We start from the raw sequence: 21,792 nt of genomic DNA, 5'->3' as shown, positions 1-21,792 counted from the left end.
ACAGTCCAAGTGGGGAGGTCCAGTAGGAAAGTGGAAATGTGTGCAGTCAGGAGACAGATCCGAGGGGGAGGCCATGAGCAAGTCAGCCTAGAGACGCAGCTGCGACCCTGGCCGTGGATGAACGTGTGAGACAGAGTCGGGGAGGCCTGAGAATAAGCCAAGAAAGGAGCTTAGGAAGCATAGGGGTGGTCTCAAGGAGAAGCCACTCAGGACCATGTTTCCATACACAAGGTAAGAGTGTTTCCAGCACGAGAGAGGGGTCAACACTGTTGGACGCTGTTGTGGATGCTGTGATGTGCACTCTAGAATGAAGACTTCAAAAATGAAGGACTATTTTCCTGGCTGCTGTGAAGACCTCCCAAAGATGGCCCTCAGCTGTCACCCCCCTTTGGGAATTGTCTCTCCTGAAGAAAATTGCCTGGGTCTCACCTCTTTCTAGGGGTGGCCCACATCCACTGACCAACACAGCAGAGAAAAGCCCAGCTCCCTTGTCCCAACTTGGGACAATTCAGAAGGGCCACTGTAGCTCCAGATTCCCCTGTGGAGTTGGCTGAGGCCTAAGTTGGGAGGGAGCACATCGCAGCTCAGCTCCTCCCGCTGCTCGAGCCTGCTTCCTGCCCTGCCATCCGCAGGTGCTGGAGCCGAGTGCACACCCAAACTAACATCCTGCTTGCCCATCTCTGTCTCAGCATCTGCTTCTTGGGGATCCCCACATGTGACAGCTGCTCTTTCCTCATGTGCTCTGCCCTATGACGTTGCTGTTCAAGGGTGAGCAGGACCAGACCAACCTACCCACTCAACAAATCCGAAAACAAGCCAGGGGTGGGTGCAAACCAAGACTCTGACATCAAACTGACTGAATAAAGCTTTATTTTAATGCAAAATGAAACAAGAAAAATTTATATATTCATATATAACAACATCCAAAGTGTTTTCTGTGGTACAAATGGGATCATCTAAAAAGCCTGTAAAGAATCCATTCTCCACCCCCATATGCCAAAATAGGATTTCACATAATTTATCTCCAGAACTTATAAACAGACTTGGTATCATAAAAGCACAGGAAAACACTAGAAAAAGTGACTATATAAACAGCAGGTTTTGTTTTATGTTCCAGTAGTAAACACACTGCAGTCGGCATGGATGGAACAGAACACTCGCAAAGGGCTGAGTCAGGAGACAGTCTGTGGGGCTGGCTCGTGCTCCGCTCCGTGCTCCCTGGCTAAGCTTATCTTTCGAAATCAGGCTGTGTGTGATTCTATGGCTATTTTAAGGGCCTGAGGGAGAAAGATTCTCACTTAGAAGTCCTAGCCACATATGAGAGCCTAGGCTTATTTTAGATACCTTTTATTCTCCTTTTTCTCAGAACGGCGACTTTGTAGGGATATCTTATGGAGACTCCTCTTTCTGGTCTCATTGCATCGTTTCCACCCAAGTCGGTGCAAACTGGGAGTGCAGAGACGTAATACTGCGGGCTGCTTCTGCATCCAGCTCCCTCCTACCCAACTCTGCTAACTCTGGACAAGCTGTTGCTCATGGACTCAGAGAGCGGTAGGGCGTCTACCCAATTTAGCACCAATTTGAAGGCTGTTCATTATGGATTTCAGAGTTTAACGCCAATGGGAACTTTACAGACACACACTCCTATCCATACCAGACTCGCCAGCTCTCTCCATCCCCTGAAACATGAAGATGTTCCTCCGGGGACAATGAATCTGCGGTTACAGGTGAGGGGAAAAACCCTTTAAAAGTTTGATCTCCAGGCATGACAACTCCAAAAACCGTCAGGTGGATTTCCTTCAGGAAATAGGGTTAGTTCAAGAAGTTCACGAATCTTTGGGAGGAATAATGCATCACGTTTTAATTTTATTTAATTGGTGGCAAAAATAAAGCTACAATGAAGTCTCAAATCTCCTCTCTCAGGCAGTGCGCACAGAGTTTCCCCCAGGGTGACAGTGGGTCTACGGATCGCACCAAGCTCTTGATTGTAAGGTCTTTGCTGTGTGCCGTCCTGTGCGGGGGTCAATGCATATAGACCTAAAGACTTAAGAATTATGAGCTTCACAGTAATTTTTTTCCAATTTTTGTTAGTCAATCGTGATTTAAGAAAATGCTCGTCTGTGAGCTTGCCTTCATCCACTGATCGGATATTGTGGGGAAGCAATGTCAAACCAGGAGAGAGATGGGCGCCGCCCGACAGCACATGGGTGAACGGCAGGAACTTCTCTCCCTGCGAGGGCTCAATTCTCCTGCATGTAAAAGTTTTCAGTGATCTGCTCCCTTTCATCTCTCTACTCCTGCAGAAAGGGACAAAATCAGAGCTCCTTGAAGTATGTAGTGACTTGAGGCCACCATTTCCAGGCCTAAATGACCCAGCGGTCAGATCTGTCGAGGGGGCGTGTGCGTGGATGGGTTTGCCACTCACCGTGCCACGCTGTTCCTGAGGGCTCTCAGCGTTCTGAGCTACGAGGAGACACCTGATTGAGCTTTTCCAAGGCCATAAATAAAGCGGGACTATTTCCTGCTGCTGGGCACCTCCTAAACAGCCTTGTCTTCTAAATACTGGGAGGGAGCTCTGTGAGCTCTGGGTGGTAACACCTGGAGGGTTGGGGCATAGGCATTTATAAAGCTCACACTTGAGCAGGTCTGAGTTGTTGCTTGGCTTGATGGAGCCTCTGTCGCACAGCTGAGTTCATCCTCCTGCGGGCAGGGTCAAATGGGATATGTGTTCTACTCCAAGCAAGAGAAGAAAGCTGCTACAGTCTACTTTTGTCCACGCCAATAGTACCCTCACCTCATTGGCTGCCCTCAGGATCCGCAGCTGTTTTATGACTGTGTCTCCCTCCGCTTCCAGCGACTTGCCCCGAGCTTGCAGCCAGGAGGCATTGTCCTCCCAGGGCGGCCGCGGGGTGGACACAAGGGCCTTCTTCCTATAAGGGCCACTCCTCTGACACGACAGAATACCTCACTGTGCCCCACCGCTCCCACTGCCCCTCCGGTGGCCTTGGCCTTCATTCAGAAGGAGCTTCTGGCTCGGTTACGTTCACTAGTCTGCAGGACTTTGGTTAAACTATTGAACACACTGAAGAGCTGATTGTTAATGCTTCAAAACAAGTACACTTCCCTTGATGTGTCATTTTCTGCTTGAAGGTTTACTTAGCGTGAGGGGAGGCAGCATCGAGCACATGGGTGGGGAGACCCCGCAGCTCCCTCACTCCACCTCCAGGCGAGCAAGGCCGAGATCCCAACCTCTTTGCACAAACTGCAAACAATCGAAAGGTCCTGGCTTAAGAGAGATGACAGAGGGCAAAAAGCAACCTGCCAGTCTGTTTTCCAGAGGGCCATAAGTAAACAGTCATTCAAAAAACGGGGCCTCTCAAAGTCCAGTAAATAACACCATTTACATCTAAAATCAGCAGTTGCATCATTCCTGGTAACAACTCTATTTTAAATTAAAAAAAATAAGACTAGACTGGGCTAGATGGGTACTCTATATATTCAATGATACGATAATTTATTAGATCCTATCAGTCAGAGATATTCTAATCTTGGCCAAGATATGTCTAAATTGAACTTGACTGCTTTTTTTTGGAGGGAGTGAAGAGGGAATGTGAAAAGGCTGAAAGTATTTCGGGCGCCACTCAATAATTTCAAGAGCCGCTCCCAGCTCCTGCTCTTTCTCAGTCCCTTGTCTGCGTTCTCTTTTGAGTCAGGGTATAAGTTTTAGATGTTCTGTCGTAATAAGTAGAAATTAGCCGCAAAGCTCAAAAGAAATGGGGATGGGTTTTGGGTGGGGTTTCAGCTTTTCAAAGCCCCAAGACCTTCTTTGCCCAGTTGGAGCCCCTGGCCGTGGTCCTGTCCTGACATTTCTAAGTGAAGCAGAGCAGGTACAGCATGACCCCCTTCCACGCTGCTTCTCCCTTCCCTTCTTTCTGTTTTCTTTTTTCCTTTTTATTCCTTTCCTCATCCAACTTTCCAGAAAGCATTTTTATCTTCCACTCTCCATACTGGTAATCACATGCCTTCACACACACATACACACACACACACACACACACACAGAGTCGGTCCCTGCCATCTACTACCTGCCGGTGGTCAGCCTCCACAGGCCACGCCAGCCCCTCCCTGGCCCTGGTGCAGGTGGTACTGTTTGGCACTGATCTGGAGCCGGTACCTCCAGGACACTGCTTCCTGGGCGACCTAACCAGCGGGGCCTCTTTTTCTCAAGTACAGTTCAGCTCTCAAGTGGGAGCCGTAACACAGAGGCCCAGTTACAGTAACCACAGGCAGGAGCCTTGGGGATGACTCAAACCAGGTGTCTCCCGAGGTCCTGCCTGGGACACGGGAGGATAAAGGTGGGGACCACAGGAGCGTCAGGCTCGGAACCTGATGGCCCGGGCCCTCAGAACTTACTCTTTCTGGAGGCTCTGACTAGCTTTGCACATTCTCCCAGGACACTAATACTGCATTTGCATCTTACTTTTATATAAAAAGTGAGGAAATGTGAAATGCTTATACCAAATGAGTGGTGCCGGGAACCTGAGAAATTCCACAGATGAAGAGACACAGTCTTCCTCCAGGTATAAAGCATTTCAAAGAGATCACCAGTCGTGTTTGCTTTTTCAAAGAAAAACCTACTCACTTAAGATGCCCATCGACTTGACAACTCTAATACTGTGGCTGAAGCTCAGCCTCCAAATGGATGATGATCCTGGACGAGATGGCCTCTGTGCTGCCCATCCTGTGGGGCACGTGTGCCCCCGCAGGTAATCTAGCAGGGGAGGCACCATGTGGTACATCTCCGCTGTTATTTGCCTGTGCAATTACCATTCTCACTGAACTGAACAATTCTAACAGTATTTCAAATATCAGGCAGTATTATTTTTATGGCCCCATCTTTTCTCTTCCTCCTGATTTTCCCCCCAAACTCCTGTCCCTCCCTTTCCCCTGTGATTAGCAGTCAAGTGTTGCAACCTCAATGAGAAAAACCTCATCGGTACCATGGAGAATTCTTAACAGGATGAAGCCCTTAAGGTCTAGGAAGGGCAAAGATGATGGTAGACATCTTCCTTTCCGGGCTGCGCTGAGCTGGGTTCAGCTATACGGCTGCAGTCATGGGGTCCTTCTGCCGGGGATCCTGGGTGCGGTATGGGTACTGGTCTGGGCTGCCCCCATGGGGCCCTGGTCTGCCCATTTCTGGATAGGCTGGCACCCTGTGGTGCTGAGGAGGGGAAGGCGGCACGTCTTGCCGGAAGGGTCCTTTGTGCTGGGGGGCTGGCGGCGGCGGGTAATACCGAGGATACCGGAGATCTGTGACCCTCAGATCTGGAGGCCGGGGATAGCTCCCTTTGGGAGGATGCACAGGGTGAGCCCCTGGGTAATACGGAAGCTCCCTTTCCTTGTAGAGCCCTCGAGGTGCTGCTGTCAGATAGTCAACAGGATCGGCTGGTCCTCCCCTGGAAAGAGAAGAACAGACACATAGCAAGAGCTACGAAGGTGGGTGCCCAGCTGGAGGCCACATTCCCCAGCCTCCCACACAGTTTGGTGTGGCTATCGACTTGGTCTGGCCAAGGGGATGCGAGCAGAATTGATGTGTTCCCTTACGAAGAAGAGAAGGAAACTTCTTCTCTTCTCTCCCTCCTGTTGGGCAATAGAGTGGCTATTTTAAACCACAAAGTGAAAGTCACATGCTGAGGAAGGCAGAGCAACATGAGGGCTGGAGCCTGGGTCCTCCGTGCTACGGAGCCACCGTGTCAGCCAGGACTGCTTACACTCAGATTGTGCGTGAAAGAGAAATAGACCTCTATCTTGTTTGTTTCCTCTTATGTTGGCCTTTAGTATAGTAACCAAACTAGCTTCCTAGACAAGGCAGAGTTTGGCATTCTTAAGGCTGAGATCATTCAACCCCTCCCCTCCTCTGCCAACCTGACACCTGTCCTACACAGGACAGTAGAAATGCATGGGTCATTCAGAGCCATGAAGTCCCACGGAGAGCCCTCCCTTCTCACCCAGGTCTGTGGGTGCTCTTTACATGGACCACTGTCTTGGCGTAACTCTTGGTTGGCTTCTGCTCCATCCCTGTGTGGGTTAGTGTGCCCTCCCCCCTCGACAGTTCCTAGAAAATGTCCCAACCCAGAGCTGGGAATACTCACCTGGAACTTTGATATAAAGTGATTCTCCTGCAAAGTCTATAAGCACCACCACGTTGGTGGCAGAGTGCGGAAAGCCAAACCAGCTGGAAGTTGTACCATGTAAGGAGCAGCCACATGGAAAGGTCCAGGGCGAGGACAAACACTAAGAGAAGCCCACCCTGCCAGGATGTCTCCGCTCAGACAGAAGGCATCTGCAGACGCCTCTGCCATCACAGGAGCGCCAAGTCTCCAAACGCTGTGCAGACGACTGCCTCTCATATCGCCTGGTCAGACACAGGAGTTCTGTTTGTGGCTCTTAAAATCCCATAAAGCTTCCATGCACACCTTCACCACTGCCACCCCCAGATCCTTGCCAGTTCACTGTGCCCGTGGGGACACCCTGCAGAGTCGCGGCGTCTCTCAGGGAGCATCCTTCCTCCTTTTATTACTTTTTTAAAGGAAAACAGCAAGAATAATAATTAAGGAGAAGCTCTCCAATGTCTGAGTACAAACTGGTAGGACACATGAAAGAAACGGCAGGGCTGTAAGAGCATGGAGCCTGAGGTCAATCAAGCCAGGTCAACGCGGGTCCAAATCACCATGTAGTCTGCAGCTCAATGTGAAGACGGCTCCGAGAGTTCCCCAAATCAACGAAGGTGTGAGGAGCTCCAAGCTGGGGTGCGTGTGAAGGCAGCAGGGGAACACGCTCACAAGGACGGACAACAGGAGTCTCTCTCTACTTCCTTACGTCTTAATTTGGCCACGTGTAATAATGAAAGATAGATCCTTGAGCTTGGGGTAATTTAGTCAGAGTTTTCAGATAAAAAAATTAAATTGTTTGTGTACAAGTTATTACAGCATCAACCGCTATTGTTCAGAGCAGTTAGCTTTGCTCTGTTTGGAATTGCCCATGACAAATAGCACACAAATGCATCGTCTGTCACCCCAGCCTGGGAAATAAAGGATTGCGATTTCATCTTCCCTTTCCTGCAGAATTTTATTTTTGATTTAGAAAACTTCCAGCATTCATTATATCTTTTATTGTAAAATATTGTAAGCGTCCTCCCCTCGTGCTCATTTCTGTTTCCTTTTGGCTCACGTTAGAGATTTCCGAAACACTTAAAAAAAATCCTTAACCTGTGCTTTCTCTCAGAACCTACTGAAGATACTTCTCTGCATGAAGTGAAACATGTGGTTTTTCTGCACTCGTTTTAAGCCCGTGGGATAAATCACTGCCATTTGCAACACACAAACATTATCTGCCTCAAATGAACACACAACCAACGCTCCCTGCGGACCCGCTTAGTGGGAATGTTTCCTGTTTAAAACGGAGAGAGAGAAAGGAGGAACTCCAGGCCCTGGGCTTCTAGGGTTCTGTTCTCTCTCCAGAGATTTCTCCCATTTAAAATGGAACATTATAAAAGACAGGCATGCCTTGGTTTTTCACTTTTGCAGAGACAACCCAGATCAAGTGGTGACGGCTTAGAGCCGCCCTGAGACGCCGTGACAGAGTGGGGCACGCACGCAGGACAGTCGCTCTCTCTCCTCCCACCCTCACCCTGTGGCTCCCCACCTGTCACAGCAGTGAGGGGCAGCAAGCTTCCCCTGGGTGGAGGGGCCAGAGCTCAAGGCGGTTCTGTGGCCCCATCTTGTTTCCCCTAAAAAAAGAGTTAACGTCTGAGAGTTCGCTTACATGCGGCAGAAGCCAAGCAAGGTGGCTGTTCTTTGTCAAGAAATGAAATCATGGAAATCTTCCTTTTTCTGAGGACCCATCAAAATGGTTATCATTTTTAATTTCTCAGAGAGAAGAAAAACAATGAGCCGGCCTATAAAAACACTGTTTAAGTTTCAAAGAGTGCTAGAAGAATTTTTCTCTCTTTGATGGGGAGTGTTGCTGTTGTTTATAATAACTTCTCACTCAAAATTGAGCATTTTCTACAGACTTTTGCCAGAACAGTGTCTAAGTGCTTGTGAATATTATGTGTGTGTAAGCACACACACACACACACACACACACACATTTAAAAGGATAATTTTAAACAAATCAAAAGCTCTCCTCATTAACTACAGACCTTGATAGGATAAACGAAGAAGAGAGGGCTGAAATTTGAGCTCGGTTAATCTTGAGTTTCCCTTTCTGTAGTTTCTTTATTCAGGTGAAATTTAGTATTTGTAGGAAAGCACCAAAACCAACTCATTCTGGGGACTAAGAAATGCTGCTGACAGTGACCAGGGCTGCGTGTTTTGAGCCATCCCTGAGCCATCCAGGGGCAGCCTCCTCTGGAGATTCTGATGAAAATAAGGATCCAAATGGCCAGTGTACCAGTACTTCAAGACCCCTCCCACTTTTCTTGTGACCTCGTAAATTTTATTTGTGTTATTACTTTTCTTAAAAAAACCCCAAAAACCTTTCAATTGAAAATATGACTCAGAAACAATATTTACTTAAGAAAAGAGAAACAAGCTTGTATTTGCTTTCTCCATAACTCTTTGAGGAAGCTATCATGAAAATATCTATGTTTTAAAAATTTTGCTCTATTTATTTTTGATTAGGCTCATTTCTGGAGGCCAAAAGGATTCAGATTTTGCTTGGAAAACTCATAGGAACTATCTCAGGCACACAGTTTTCAAAAACATAAATGCACGCAAGAACGAATGTTAACTTCAAGCCTAAACACGACAGAGCTCTATGGTAGTGACAAGTGAAGAAATAATAAGGATATTTTGCTTTACACGAGATTTTCCTCCTTTTGCCATCTCAATATGTCACTATTTTTCATTAAACAAAAAAGGGACTGAAAGTCAGCAGCTGATTAGGTCAGATAGCCAGCCCCTGGGTACCAACTCTCTCCATCTATGGAAGGATGGAAGCATGTTCCTACATTTGCGAAGACAATCCCGTCCGGGGCAAGGGCTCACTATCAGAAGGACCGAGTCCCTGGGAAAGCCCTTCAGGTAGGAACGAGGTGCTACTGACAGGAACAGATGAAGAGGCATGTGTAATTTTGAATCCTCCTGTGTATTTATTCAAGTGTCAGTTAAGGACTGATTTTATTATGGTCCAGCAAAGACGTTTTCATTGTTTCTGTCATAAACACCAAAATCTAGCAACATCTTAATGTGTGTGTTTAAAAATACAAGACACGATGTTTCAAATAAAGGGCCTTCAGGAGACAACGTCAAAGGTGCAAACCAGGTGTGATGGCCACAGGTTCGAATACCTGGGTTTGAGGGTGGATGAGCAAGAACCAGAGGTCCAGGTGCTGTCCAGTCCCCTCTGTCACAGCACTTCCCACTTTCCCCACTGGAGCATGTGATGGATGACTTTCATCCAAGCCACACGTGCCCAAGGAGGGCAGAGGCTAGGGTTACGCAAGCTTCTCTACCACCTGTCGACCTCAACGCCCTTCCCTCCCACTCAAAGGAGAACAAGGAGATGCAAGTGAGTGGGGGTGACATTTTTAAGGGAGAAGACCTGAATCTGCTATAATTTATTAAAAGATATCGTTTGCAAGCTTCGGTTCTTCAAGTATCAGGAACAAATCCTGGCAATACAGAGCCGATCGTGACTCCCCTATGGTCTCAAGGCTCAGGAGGAACCACCACTGTCTCGCATCCAATGAGCTCCTTTCAGGAGAAGGAAGGGGAGGAGGAACAGCAGGGGAAAAACGACTAAGATTATGACACAGCAGCAACTAGGAGAGAGTTCCTGTTGAGAGGGGGTGAGGTTAGCAGGCATCAAAATAAGGTTTGCGGTAAAAAGTGTGAAAGCCGTAAAGATTTTATGAGCAAAGGTGAGTACGTCCAGCTTAGGCATAAGCACTGAATTTCTTATTTATGGAAAAGCTTCCAAAAGGCAGAATCTCGTTCCTCTTAATTTCTGTAAAATACTCTGTGTGCTATTAGCAGCCCAAATAAAGACAATTTCTTAACTTCCAAGGTAGCCTTTATGGGTTTCCTTTTTTGGTAATACTTGTGACCAAATGTGGAGTTCAAATGTGGGGAAGCAACGTGAAGTGAAGCTCCCCGTGAGTCTCAGAGAGGTGCAGGCACCTCCTGGCAGAAGACCAGTAGCGAGCAAAATCCCCCTACTCTCACGCACGCTGCACACAGATCATCTGGCCGTTGGGCTGGTGTTGGTGCTGTCTTCTCCGGTTCCTCTACAAATATGGTGAAGCTAAAAAAAGGTCAGGGCAAACTGATCTCTGTGCGGGCACTCGAGCCGCTGTGCGATGTGGACAGAGAGGCTTTCAGTGAGCCTTTGGAATTCCTCCAGTGTCAGGTTCCACTTTCCAGGCCGTCATCCTCGGTCCAGGCACGAACGTGGCCGGCCAGGATTAGCAGAGCCCTCTGCAATGTATATCACCTGGCTTTGATTTCTGCAGATTTTACGGGATCATAAGATAGAATGATCATTTGATGGCCTATGTCCTAGGCACGATTTTGGGAAAAAAAATCCTGCTTTCATCACTCACATTTCCCACTGTGTATGAAAGAAATCTCTTGCTCTTTGCTAGGACCTGGAGTGGCAAGGGGTTTATCAGTAGATGCTTTCGGCTCTTGTTAATGCCACAGAAATGTTTGCAAAGAAAACGAAAGAGGAATGATAATGACTGGGTGCTCAGAAGACATTTCTAAAACAGTTTGGCAGGTGTAATTTTGATCGCCCACATTTAATTCCTTCTTTCATGTTTTTCCACAATGACCACAAATACACATATTAACTGCTATTATCTGGAAAATGGCCCTTCAGAATGTTTCATCCTATTGGATGGTGGGAGGTATTCCCTAAAAACTGTCCCGCTGAAATCATTCCCTTCATGAGGGGGTGTGAGGCTTCTAAAGTGGGTGCTGAGGACAATCAGAAGGGCAGCGTATACCGTGGTAGAGAAGGAATCTTGTGGAAGGCCAAACTGTGGCCACAAAAATGTCATGCCTCCATATAATTACCTCATGGTCTTTTCAATCATGGAAGAGGTTTTATTTAAAGAGAATGGAAATGAAAGGCACCAATCATCGTAACTTGGTAGGCCACTAAAATCTTCTCTCTAGTGTAACAGTTGTCCTGGGACTTCAATATCTAAACACTGAGGATTTCGTCCAACTGTCATCCAAGAGCTCAATTTCAAGGTCAGACTTGGAGGGCCAACAGGTTCCAGTGTGTCGGGTCCCGAATTTTGAAGATGGTTTCGCCTGCCCCTTAGGAGAAGCACCACACAGTTTCTCGCCCAAGGTTACTGCCTGAAGACAGGACATTCTAGGGGAAAACACCATTCACGAGGGCTGCTTTTCTCCCATCAGTTCACATTGTATTTATTTTTAGAGTAATGCAGACAATTTTTGGATAAGATATTCATACATTGCTGCCCTGTCTTTGCCTGTCCCCAGTCCCCTGCCATTAATTTCTGAAGCAGGGGCAATAGGAGGACTTGGGCGTAAACTTGTTATGGCCTTAGAGCTTTAGACTCCCTCTCCACTGAGGGCAAGGACTCCACTGAAGGAGTCTTAGACACGCCCGCACGTGCGTGCCCACGTGTGTGTGTGTGTGTGTGGAAGGGCTTGCACACCACGGTCTCATCAGAACCCCAGGGAATCCTGCCCCTGTGAGTCTCTTCCTCTGAAACTCAGCAGCAGAAATGCCCACGCTGGGCTGGCTGCGCCTGCACCTGGCAGGCTCAGGAGCGACCGCCGACCGCTGCAGTGAGAACTGCAAAGATTCACGCAGCTCCTTCCCGAGGGCTGACAGCCAGCTCCATCCTAAGCGTTTTCTCCACGTGAACATGTTTATTCCTCTGAACACCACCACAAGGTAGGGGCTATTATCATCCCTGGTTTGCAGATGAGGGAACTGAGGCACAGAGAGCAGTAACATCACTTGACCAAGGGCACACAGGGAGTGGCAGGGACCAGATTCAAGCTTAGGCAGGCTGACCCGGAGGCCACACACTTGACCACTAAGCTAGACTGTGCAGCCTCTGATCTCTCCTGCTTGTTACCTGCTCACAGTGTGCCTGTTGGCAGCAAGTGAAAGAGATGGGTTTAAATTTGGAAATACATTTAAAAAAAAAGAATCTAATGGGTGAAAAGGCAAAGAAGTTTATTTCACTGGGTCCTTTGGCTTTTAGAGACCCAAGAAGCTGACACTGCTCATGGTGCTGGTGGAATGCCAAAGGCACAGACAGAACTCCATGTGGGCGGCCTCATTCAGAGACCGAAAGCTGCCTTGCCTTGAGAAAAACAGGCTCCTGTGTGTTTTATGAAAATCAAAGGAGAGATTTGTGTGTTTCTGTTTGCAAGACCCTGTGCTCAAGGTCCGATACCTTGGATGTTGGTGTCACTAAGATTCAATGGAATGTTTATAAAAGACACAGGTTCTGGGCCTGCAATCCCAGAGACAGGCTGGTCTGAAAAGGGACTGGGAATGGCATTTTTCACAAGTGCCTGCTGATCTGATGCAGGCAGAGCTGGGATACGTTTTAAGGAGTCACACTGTGGTTACAGGGGTTCATAAGGCATGCAACCTGCTGCTCGAACAATCTGGAATCTAACAAAACAATTAGAATGTAAAGAAGTTCAGAAGATATAAACAAGAGGAGCCAAGACATAGAGCTGAAAAACCTTGGAAAGTGTTCTGGAATCAGACTCAGTCTTCTGATGCCAGTGTGAGAAGAGTGGGTGAGGGAGAAGCAGTTCGTTCTGGAGAGGCTGTCTGCAGCCTGGTCCTGGAGGACCATCCTACCAGGGGCAGCGTGGGGAGGAGGAGGGAGTGCGATTTTTATTCAGTAGGATTTGGAACAGAGGGGTGGTGTGAATTCTCTGTGGACAGCTCCGTTTGGTGACAGCTCCCTTCGGAGGGACCTCAAATCTTAACAGGTGCAAAGTTAAACAATTCCATCTCTCCAAAACTGCTGCTCCTCCAGGACCCCCATGGGAGAATGACATTGTCTATACAGTCAGCCGCACCAGAAATTCAGACTCCTCTGTGTCATCTCCACACCAGCCAGATACTGGGTTCTAGAAAACGCTCTCTTAATATCCTTGGCTGTCCACCCTCATTGCCACCGCCTTACTGTAGGTTCAAATCCCTTTTCAAGTGGACCAGCACTAGTATATTAGGGCTGCACAGGCAGGCAGGGTTGTGGGCCAGCTCCACAAAAGAGTAATTCAACGGCGCAGAGCTAGGGCACATGAGCTGAAGGACAGTTGAATTTTCTAACCATCAAGCCAGCTGCCACCAACTCTGAAGCAATTTTGAGCACACTGCAGTTAATCTCAAATGAAAACACGGCACAACTTCTAAAGACAGGCGGGTTCAGTTTTATTTTGGGGACTTTGTGAGCATTCACATTTTTTCAGTGTGACACTTGAATTTAAACCCTCACCACTTAACTGGTAAGAGTTTTTTGCTTGTGCCTGAATATGAGATCTGCTGTAAGCCTTTTTTTTTTAATCATGTAATCTTTCCCCCTAAATTTACAAGACTAAGTGAGGCCTATATAACATATTTCATCAACCTCTGGGTTCACTTTCTTCCTTAAGAAATGAGCATGTTAGTATCAGTATTTAATTGATAAGGCAGTTGAAGACAATGGACCAGTGACCAACGTAAAGATGAGGAGTGCTGGATTCACTTGTGGGAAGAAAGGTCTGACGTGAGTTCCTCTGAGTACTGACTAGATGCCATCTCCACGCGGGTTTCCCGTGGAAGGAGCTTTCCCATCCTTCTCTCAATAGTGGCAGGAGCTTCTTGGTCCCACCCCCGACTGGAGGGGAGCACCGAAGAAGGGATGGCCTGGCCCAGAGCTCCATTCGGGGGGAGTTTGGGTTTTGATAAGTGAGTCAGCCACAGTCATGGCCAGGTCTATTCTGGGGATTTACATTCTCTCCACCACCCTGATGCCCAGCACTGAGGCAGTGGGCCCACTCTCCACTTCCCCCAGATAATACATGGAAGGAAGCGCTTTGGGCCTCTCCGTATTGATTTTGAGGTGGAATTGAAGCACCTTGTGATAATTTTTGCCAAAGAGTGGAGGGTAATTCTGGGCCTTCATCTCCTGTCTGTGCTCAGCCCGTTCCAAAGCCCCAGGCCGGGCCTGGTGGGCACACATGAGGCTCAGCTGTGGGCCCCACACAGCCCTCCTGTCTGGAATCTGGCTCATTATTCGGCACAGAGCATTGGAGGCAGCATGGGCACGACAGTCTATATAATGCCACATTCTATTCAGCTCTCATTTTTGCAGATGAAATGGACTTATAGCACAAAGCTTACTGAACTGTATTGTTGAAATGATTTCAACCAATAATAAAAATTATCCAGAGAATCTTGGGTGCTGATGCCTCGCCCTGAGCTCCCTGGCCCGCCTGGGTCCCTTTGTCCTCTGTCTCACCACTACACGGCTGGTGAAGATTGCTTATTAACGGCCTTACAAACCTTTTACTTGCAAATCTTCTTTTACTGAAATTAGAGCATTCTTTGTCACTTCTCTTTCTGCTGTAATGCAGCCTGACTGTCGGCCCAGCTTTTTCGGGTTCCATCCTTGCCTTTGATGCTGGTAAAATTGAGCAGCTAGCAAATCAAGGCTTATAACAGCCCAAACTGATTGGGGATAGGAAATTACTCTGCTCTCATCATTCCTTCTTCTTGCCTCAAATGTTCCTGTGCACTGACTGTTCTGAGCCTTCCCACGGCCCCCTCCCGCGCCCCATACCCCCTCCCGGAGTGAACCAATACGCGGGTCCTGAGCCATTGATGAGTGCTTTAGAAAAAGACAGAGCAAGACAGGCTTGCATTGTGACTAAGCTCCTTCAGACCTTATTTCATCCTACATTTGTTCTCTTACTCCCTGCTTTATTGATTTATTCCTTGAACAATTCAAAGAAAACTATAAATCCTCCCTCCCTTCTATTTCTTTGAGTGCTGCCTCGCTCTCAGTTGTATTTGGTGCTGGCAATATGCACCAATATGAAAGGGTTTCCCCCCGTTTTATCACACGCATTCTCTTATCAGCACGGCAGCAACCACAGCTCTTAAAATCAGTCACGAAGCTGAAGCTTTAATAATTTAAATAAAGGCTTATCATAGAAAAGCAAATATTTACAAATATGAGTCATCTGATTTAAAGAAATTAATTAAAAGTAAATGCTGAAGTGATTTAAAACTAAAGAGCCATACCAAAGAGAACATTCTTTACTCTGACCCAAGCCAGCTCGTCTCGACCTCAGGGGCGGGGTTCTGTGTTCTGCGCCTGCGCGGGGACCTCAAGCTTCCCAACGTGCAGCCCGCTGAGACCCCGGTCTCATTTTCACGTTAGGGTGGGAGCGCTCTCGGGTTTCAGTCCGAGAGGTGTCAGGATGCGCCTAGTGTAGTGGGGACGGCGCGGGCCTCAGGGGCAGAACACGGGGCTTGAACTGAGGAAGGCCCTTCGCAGAAACGTGGTGCCGGTGGCTGAACTGTTCCGGAGCCTCAGTGACCTCACGTGTAACACGAGGATTGTACGTCTGCCTTTCCTCCCCTCGCAGACTGTGATGGAAACTGAGAAAGAACAAACAGACACACCCTACTGAGGTCCTCAATACTTGTTGAATTTGAAGTCACAGCCAATCATTTTTAAAAGAAATAAAACTGGTTCTTCTATAACGAGTTTAAGGTGATTGTCCAAAGACCTAGAATAAGCAAGAAAATAAATTTGTAGACAAATCCAAAATTGATAACTGAGTGTGACAGACTCTATGTGTCCACTCCACATCAATGCGTGTCAGTGTAGGAAATGCGCTAACAGAGGTGCAGCCTTGTAGGCCCACAGAATGAATATATATACACACACACACACATACACACTTAGATATTAATATGTATTCACTATGTATATATATAGTCTCACACGGTATTTAAAATAATTTTCGGCTAGTTGCTGACATTTGAACTTTGAGGGTGGCCCCCCGGAGGCAGAGACTGGGCCCTCCTGGGCTCTGCTCTGGCCTGCTTCTCTCCCTGACAGTCCTCCTGCCCCTGGGGCTATCTAGGGTTGCAGCCCCTGCCCCAGGGGAATAACTCTCACCCTCTGGATTTCTGCATCATCCCATTCAGTTTGCATCCTCCACCTACAGCTGTATGTTATCCAAATTCCCCACATCAAAGAGTGAAAGTGCCATGGGAAGTAGACTAAAATCTCTATCACCATGCCTGGTCCACCTTTAAATCTTTAAGAATAAATTCTCCATCACTACCTCTGTGCTAGAGAGAGCGGCAGGATGGACAAGGGATCCCAGATGGCAACTGCAGAGCTGGTCTTACCCCAGGGGTTTCAGCCAAGTCATTTTACCTTCTCAGGCCTTATCTTCAACTCTGCAGAATGAACAGGTGGCCCCCAATGAGTCATCAGGGGTTACAATGTCATGACCCTTCCAGGAAACCACACAGGCTCCAGTCCAAATTGACCTCAGGTCACACTGCTGCCTTTTAGCCTGACGTCCGCAAGGGTGACCCTGGCTGGACTTCTGCACTTATCTGCACGTTGGTTTCTCCATCTGTAAAGTTATATGTGCTTTTCTTCTCACAAGAGAGAATGCAAGATCTGGGTGACCGATATGATATGCGTATCGGAGGAAAGTCTGGGTGAAAAGAATCTAAGGTCTCGTATTACTCGCGTGTCTCAAAGGTTGTGATTGTGAAGGGAAACTCGCCTTGCCTAATGGGACTTCTGGATCAGGATTTCTACTCCCCAGTGACAGGCATTATGTTTTCCTGGCCAACAAGGTAATACTGTGCAAGTCCCACCCCGGCCCTTGGCAGAGTGATATCAGACCTCAGTTAAAGGGTAGGTGTGTCCCACTTCAGGAAAACTGGACTCTTACTTCCCTCCCTGCCCCACGCGTTTTATGAGGAATGTGTGCAGTAAATGCTTATCAGTTGGCTCGGCAGTTGATGAGCTGCGAACCAGCCCTTTAATTGTTTTATTTACAACATGCTTATATCCTTCCCTAACATCTCATTGGGGAGTTCTCTAGTTGGTTAATTTAATGAGGTTACGTGAACTACAGTTTGGTAAAACTAGAAGCTGAAAGATACCTATTGGAGTTTTACCAATCTTACAGTCATTTGGAAGCGTGGAGCACAGCTGAGGTTAAAAAAAAGTAACAACAACAAAATGGATTAAAGTGTTAATTACCTTCATCACTATCATTTAAAAAATAATAACATGAAAAATCAAGATGAAGAAAAATAACAAAATTTAAATCCACTTCTTCTCTGGGTACCGTTTCCGGTAGAAAGAAGTGGCTTCAGGGGAACGTTTCATTGGTGAGGGACAGGCAATCAGAATTGCTTTTGGAAGCCAAATGCTTACTTAAAAATAATCCTCTTATCTTTCTTCTGTAGTTCCAAATCTGGATGGATGAAACTCCTAATGTTAACCTAGCCCAGAGGGCCATCTTACTCCTGGGTTGCTGACAATGAACCCCAAAATATCCTCAAGCACCTACAAAATAAGAATGAGCCTCAGTGTCTATCCCTGAGGATCTTACCACCTGGCTCGGGAGACAAAGACAGAGATGAAAGATTAGACAGGGCACATATGCTTGGCGCTGAGCAAGTGCCGAGGCAGATCTGCCTTAGGGGAGGGTTCTGAGCGGGGCTGCGTGAGGGGATTCTGGAAGGAAGAGTTGGATATGGGCAAGCAAAGAGAAGAGGATGGAGGGAGACAATGAAAACCTGCAGGATACAGGGTAGAGAAGCTCTGAGGCCAAGAAAGTGGAAACCTACCCGTCCCAGACACCCTTGCTTCCTGACCCCTGATTCCTGAATAACATGCCCTTCTTAGGAACTTATTGAAGAATGACAGTGATGTTAGAAAATTAAGTCGCGATTAGTTTAAATTTATATGGTAAGATTACAAAGGACCATGGAAAATCTTTACTATAATGCAGACTTGATGCTGGCAGAGGACAAGATCTGTGCCTGCGGAACTGCTGACCACTCTGCTAATTCCCTGTTTTCTGACATGTCCCCCAATCAAGGATGAGCTCCGCAAGGGTGGGGACCATTCCTGAGTTCACTGCTGACTTCCCAGTGCCTGGCACATGGCAGGCCCTCAGCACAATATTTATTCAATGAGTGTTATCTGAGAGATTCCTGGTGTGGAAAAAGGGTCCTCTTGTTTTTAAACTGAGTGGGTCTTAACACTTGCTGACTGAGGAAAAAACTATTCTCGTCTGAGTTTCAACCGTCTACCTTTCTTGCCCAGCAACGGGCACCTTGCTCGTTGCCTAGAGACCACGCTTGCATCTCTGACACCAGCTCCAGTGAACGAGTTTCCCTTGTGATGGGTGGCTCAGCGGCTCTGTGGTGAACAAGGGCACTGGGCTTGGAGTCAAAACTCCTGGGTTCAAACTCCTGCCACTGCCTCTGAGGGAGAAATTTGTACGTTTTCTTCACTTGAAAGTGCGGATTATAATGCCAAGCTCATAGGGTTGCTGGGAGAAGATCAAGGCAGCGATGTGCAGGAAAGCACGGCCTGACTGAAGAAGCCCTGCTCAATGATAAGACAGCATTAGTGGCAGTACCTGGTCCATGTAGCCCAGCCTGAGGTTCTGCCCTACCCAGTAAATCCTCAATACCGACGTCCCCTTCCAAACTCGGACGTCCAAGGCTGGGTGCCTTCATCTGCTTCGGGACCTTCCTGATGCCGACAGAACCTTGGCCTTTGGTCTCTTAGAAGATTCCCTCCCAGGCTGTGCTCCTCTCTGCCTGTTGGGATCTTGGGTGCTTGTCCAAACTAGATGGACTTCCCTGTCTCTGATGCCTCCATCACCAGACCTCCTCCCTTATCTCCTTTGGCTGGGGCGTCTCCCCATCCCTTTGTCTACCTCCGGGGATGTCTGTGTTTAGGTCCCAGACACATTTGAGCTGAGCAGTCCTGACCATCAACACAGACCCTGTCACGGGTATCAAGGGATGAAAGAGCAGGGGATTATCACACATGGTTCCGGGTTCCACTTAAAGGACGCGTGACTTCCTCCATGATATAGTCCCAGTTTCCCCATCTGTCAAATTGGGGTAGTAATGGTTTGCTGCCTCACTGAGTAGGGAGGGGGTTAAATTAGAATGACTGTGCAACACTTGGCGCCAGGCCTGGGCACGGTAAGTAGTGGATAAAGGTTGGCTATTATTGTTATTATTTTTCTCCCTGCTCCCACTTTTTAGTACTGATTCCTGATTCCATAACATCCTACATGCTTTTCTGTCTTCCAAATATTCAAATATGTCCAGAGGCCTTTTCCTGCCCTAAAAACCTACTTCCTCCAGATGGCGATAAGGCAAGTTATCACCACTTGCCCGAAACTTATGGACTATGTTCATCAAAAAAAGCATGCAAAATACACTAAAATGTACACTCTCTCTAAATAGCTGTTCTCTTTTGTGCAATCCTGGTTATATTTATGTCTAGTTGGTACTTACTCGTGTGTGCACATGGATGCCACCTCTTGGAGACCTGCTGCAGGGCTGGATTTGGGGTGGGTCCCATTCTCAAAGAGAGACAAATGCAATTGCCTGTGCAGCCACCAAGGGAGTTATAGGTGCAGGCATCCACACCCAACGGGAGCAGGCAGCAGCCAACGACCATTAAGCACGGTCTGGAGAGAGACATAAGATCCCCATCTCTCTTTTATATGCAACCATCTGGACACATGAAGCACTGGATCACACTTCCTTGAGGGAGCATCCTCGAAGCCTGTGGGTCAGACAGCAATCAGACCCGGAAGTAGAAAATGGGCTGGCGCATTGGTCTGCTGGATAAGCTGTCTGGGGTTTGACACTCATTCTACTTTTTATGAGTGTGTGACAAGAGCGTTTACTTTTCTCTTTCATCCTTGATTCTATCTTCCCTTCTTCCCTTGTCATCAGAGCTGGGACAGTGGAAGCTGCTGTTTTTCCTGCCTAGCATCTGTCCCATCTTATCCTGGTGACAGTATTCTGTTCTTTCGGGAACCATTCCATGCCCACCCTCAGTCTTTGTGGTTTAGGTGGAGCAACTCTACCCATGACTCCAGAGGTGGCTTGTGACCTGGACCTGGCCACCAGAACAGTCTACCCACCCTGGGCTCGGTGATTGTCTACGGTTAAGTACATAACCCAATCACAGCAACCTGAGGCCATTCTAGGACTTTCGTTGGATATGTTGAAATGAGAGAATCCCTCTTTTGCTGGAGTGGCTGAGAAGACAGGAGAAAGCCTGGTGCTGTGGGCTGCTGTCTCCACCTCAGAGAGGGACAGTGTGCCTGAGAATGGGGCCAACACAGAAGAAAGCAGAGTCAAGAGATGAGGAGAAGCGGTGCCACTCCTGGCGGCGTTCTCTGAGTTCCTGGTGCTGCACCTGAAGATAAGTCTACCCTTGGACTTTTTTCCGGTTATATTTGCCACAAGATTCTTGTTCTGTGTTGGATATAGAAAAATATGTGAATAATAGAGAGGCAGATCTAGAATAACGCTTACTTCTGCTGTGTGCGGAGGAGGGCGCCTAAAGGAACAAACCCCGGTCTACGGGAGAGCATCCTGAGAAAGGGCAGAGGCCGTTCACTTTAGAAACCACCTGGGCAGAGAAAGGCTTCGTCGTACTTCACACTGCCTCAGCTTGGCACATTCCCAACATCTCCAGGGTGGAGCAGGTGGGGAGCAAGAGGCCTAGAATAATCCCCTCTTTAAACTGATAAAGAGGGTGTTGGTGGGGAAAGGGAAGAGGCATGGAGTATGGGAGGGTGCCTGATGGATTTTTGGTCCTTGACAAACTTCCTTTAGGCTCAGACACCTGCACCTGTAACTAACTTCCACAACTCCATATGCAATTATGTCAGTCTGTTTCTCATCCTCTAGCGATTATCCAATAGGTGACAACAATGAGAGTGTGTAAAGAACTAGCAATTAGTTGTGTAAATGTAAAACATGCCAGGAAAATTCCTGCCTGCTCAGATCCAAGGGAGTAAATAAAAACGAAGACACCAAATGACTCTCCCCTCGTAGCCCTCTCTTCCGGCTGCGGAAACGTGCAGGCTTTACTGCCTCCGTGTCTCTCTCTGCGTCTCTGCACATGCGCCACTGGAGAAGGGACTGGACCTGGAGTTGCTTTGGGAAAGGAGGTCTGGAAAGCCAGACTTCTGTGAGACTGTAATCTCGTCCGATGGCACACTGATTTTATACAAAGAGTAAGAAGGCTGGTGATGTTCTTTTGAATGGCAAATAGACTCTTCCACTGCCAAGAATGTGGAGACTGGTTTTTCAGGGGCAGCACAAGGCAGCCCGACTTGCCCAGGTTTTCTTCTGTGCATCTGAAAGTGTGGTAAGTACGAGCCAGGGCACGCTAGGGTCTTGAGAGCAGTAGTTTTCCAGGGACCAGCAAAGACCACAGCAAGCCAAGGTTTCCCAGGAGCTTGGGCTCTGCCATGACATGGCCTGGAAGGAAAGCGCAGAAAAAAATGGGCCTCTCCTTTCATTTCTTTTCTCTTTTTTCTTTCAAATTTATTGAGGTACAATTAACACACAAGAAATGTGTCCATTCTGAGTGCTTAGTTCCATGAGATTTCACAAATGTGCACATCTGAACCACCACCAGCATCAAGGATATAAGGGCTCTTTATTTTACTCTGTTCCACTGTTCCTTTTTCTCTA

The 21,792-nt window shown here is 47.6% G+C and overlaps 1 protein-coding gene across 13 annotated transcripts in view; it reads right to left on the bottom strand.

Moving 5' to 3' along the window:
• Window positions 1-853: 853 nt before the first annotated feature.
• The window catches only part of PARD3B (par-3 family cell polarity regulator beta), a 921,213-nt gene continuing 900,274 nt past the window's right edge, over window positions 854-21,792 (bottom strand). For all 13 annotated transcript variants that reach the window (XM_023622589.2, XM_005601746.4, XM_070242147.1 and 10 more), the window contains one exon: window positions 854-5,456. In XM_023622589.2, the coding sequence (XP_023478357.2) occupies window positions 5,099-5,456 (358 nt within the window). In that variant the 3' untranslated portion in view covers window positions 854-5,098. The remainder of the gene's footprint in view (window positions 5,457-21,792) is intronic.

This window comes from Equus caballus, chromosome 18 (genome assembly GCF_041296265.1).
Source record: "Equus caballus isolate H_3958 breed thoroughbred chromosome 18, TB-T2T, whole genome shotgun sequence".
NCBI lineage: Eukaryota > Metazoa > Chordata > Mammalia > Perissodactyla > Equidae > Equus > Equus caballus.
Note: the sequence above shows the minus strand (reverse complement) of the source record. Positions and strands in the feature narration are given on the sequence as shown.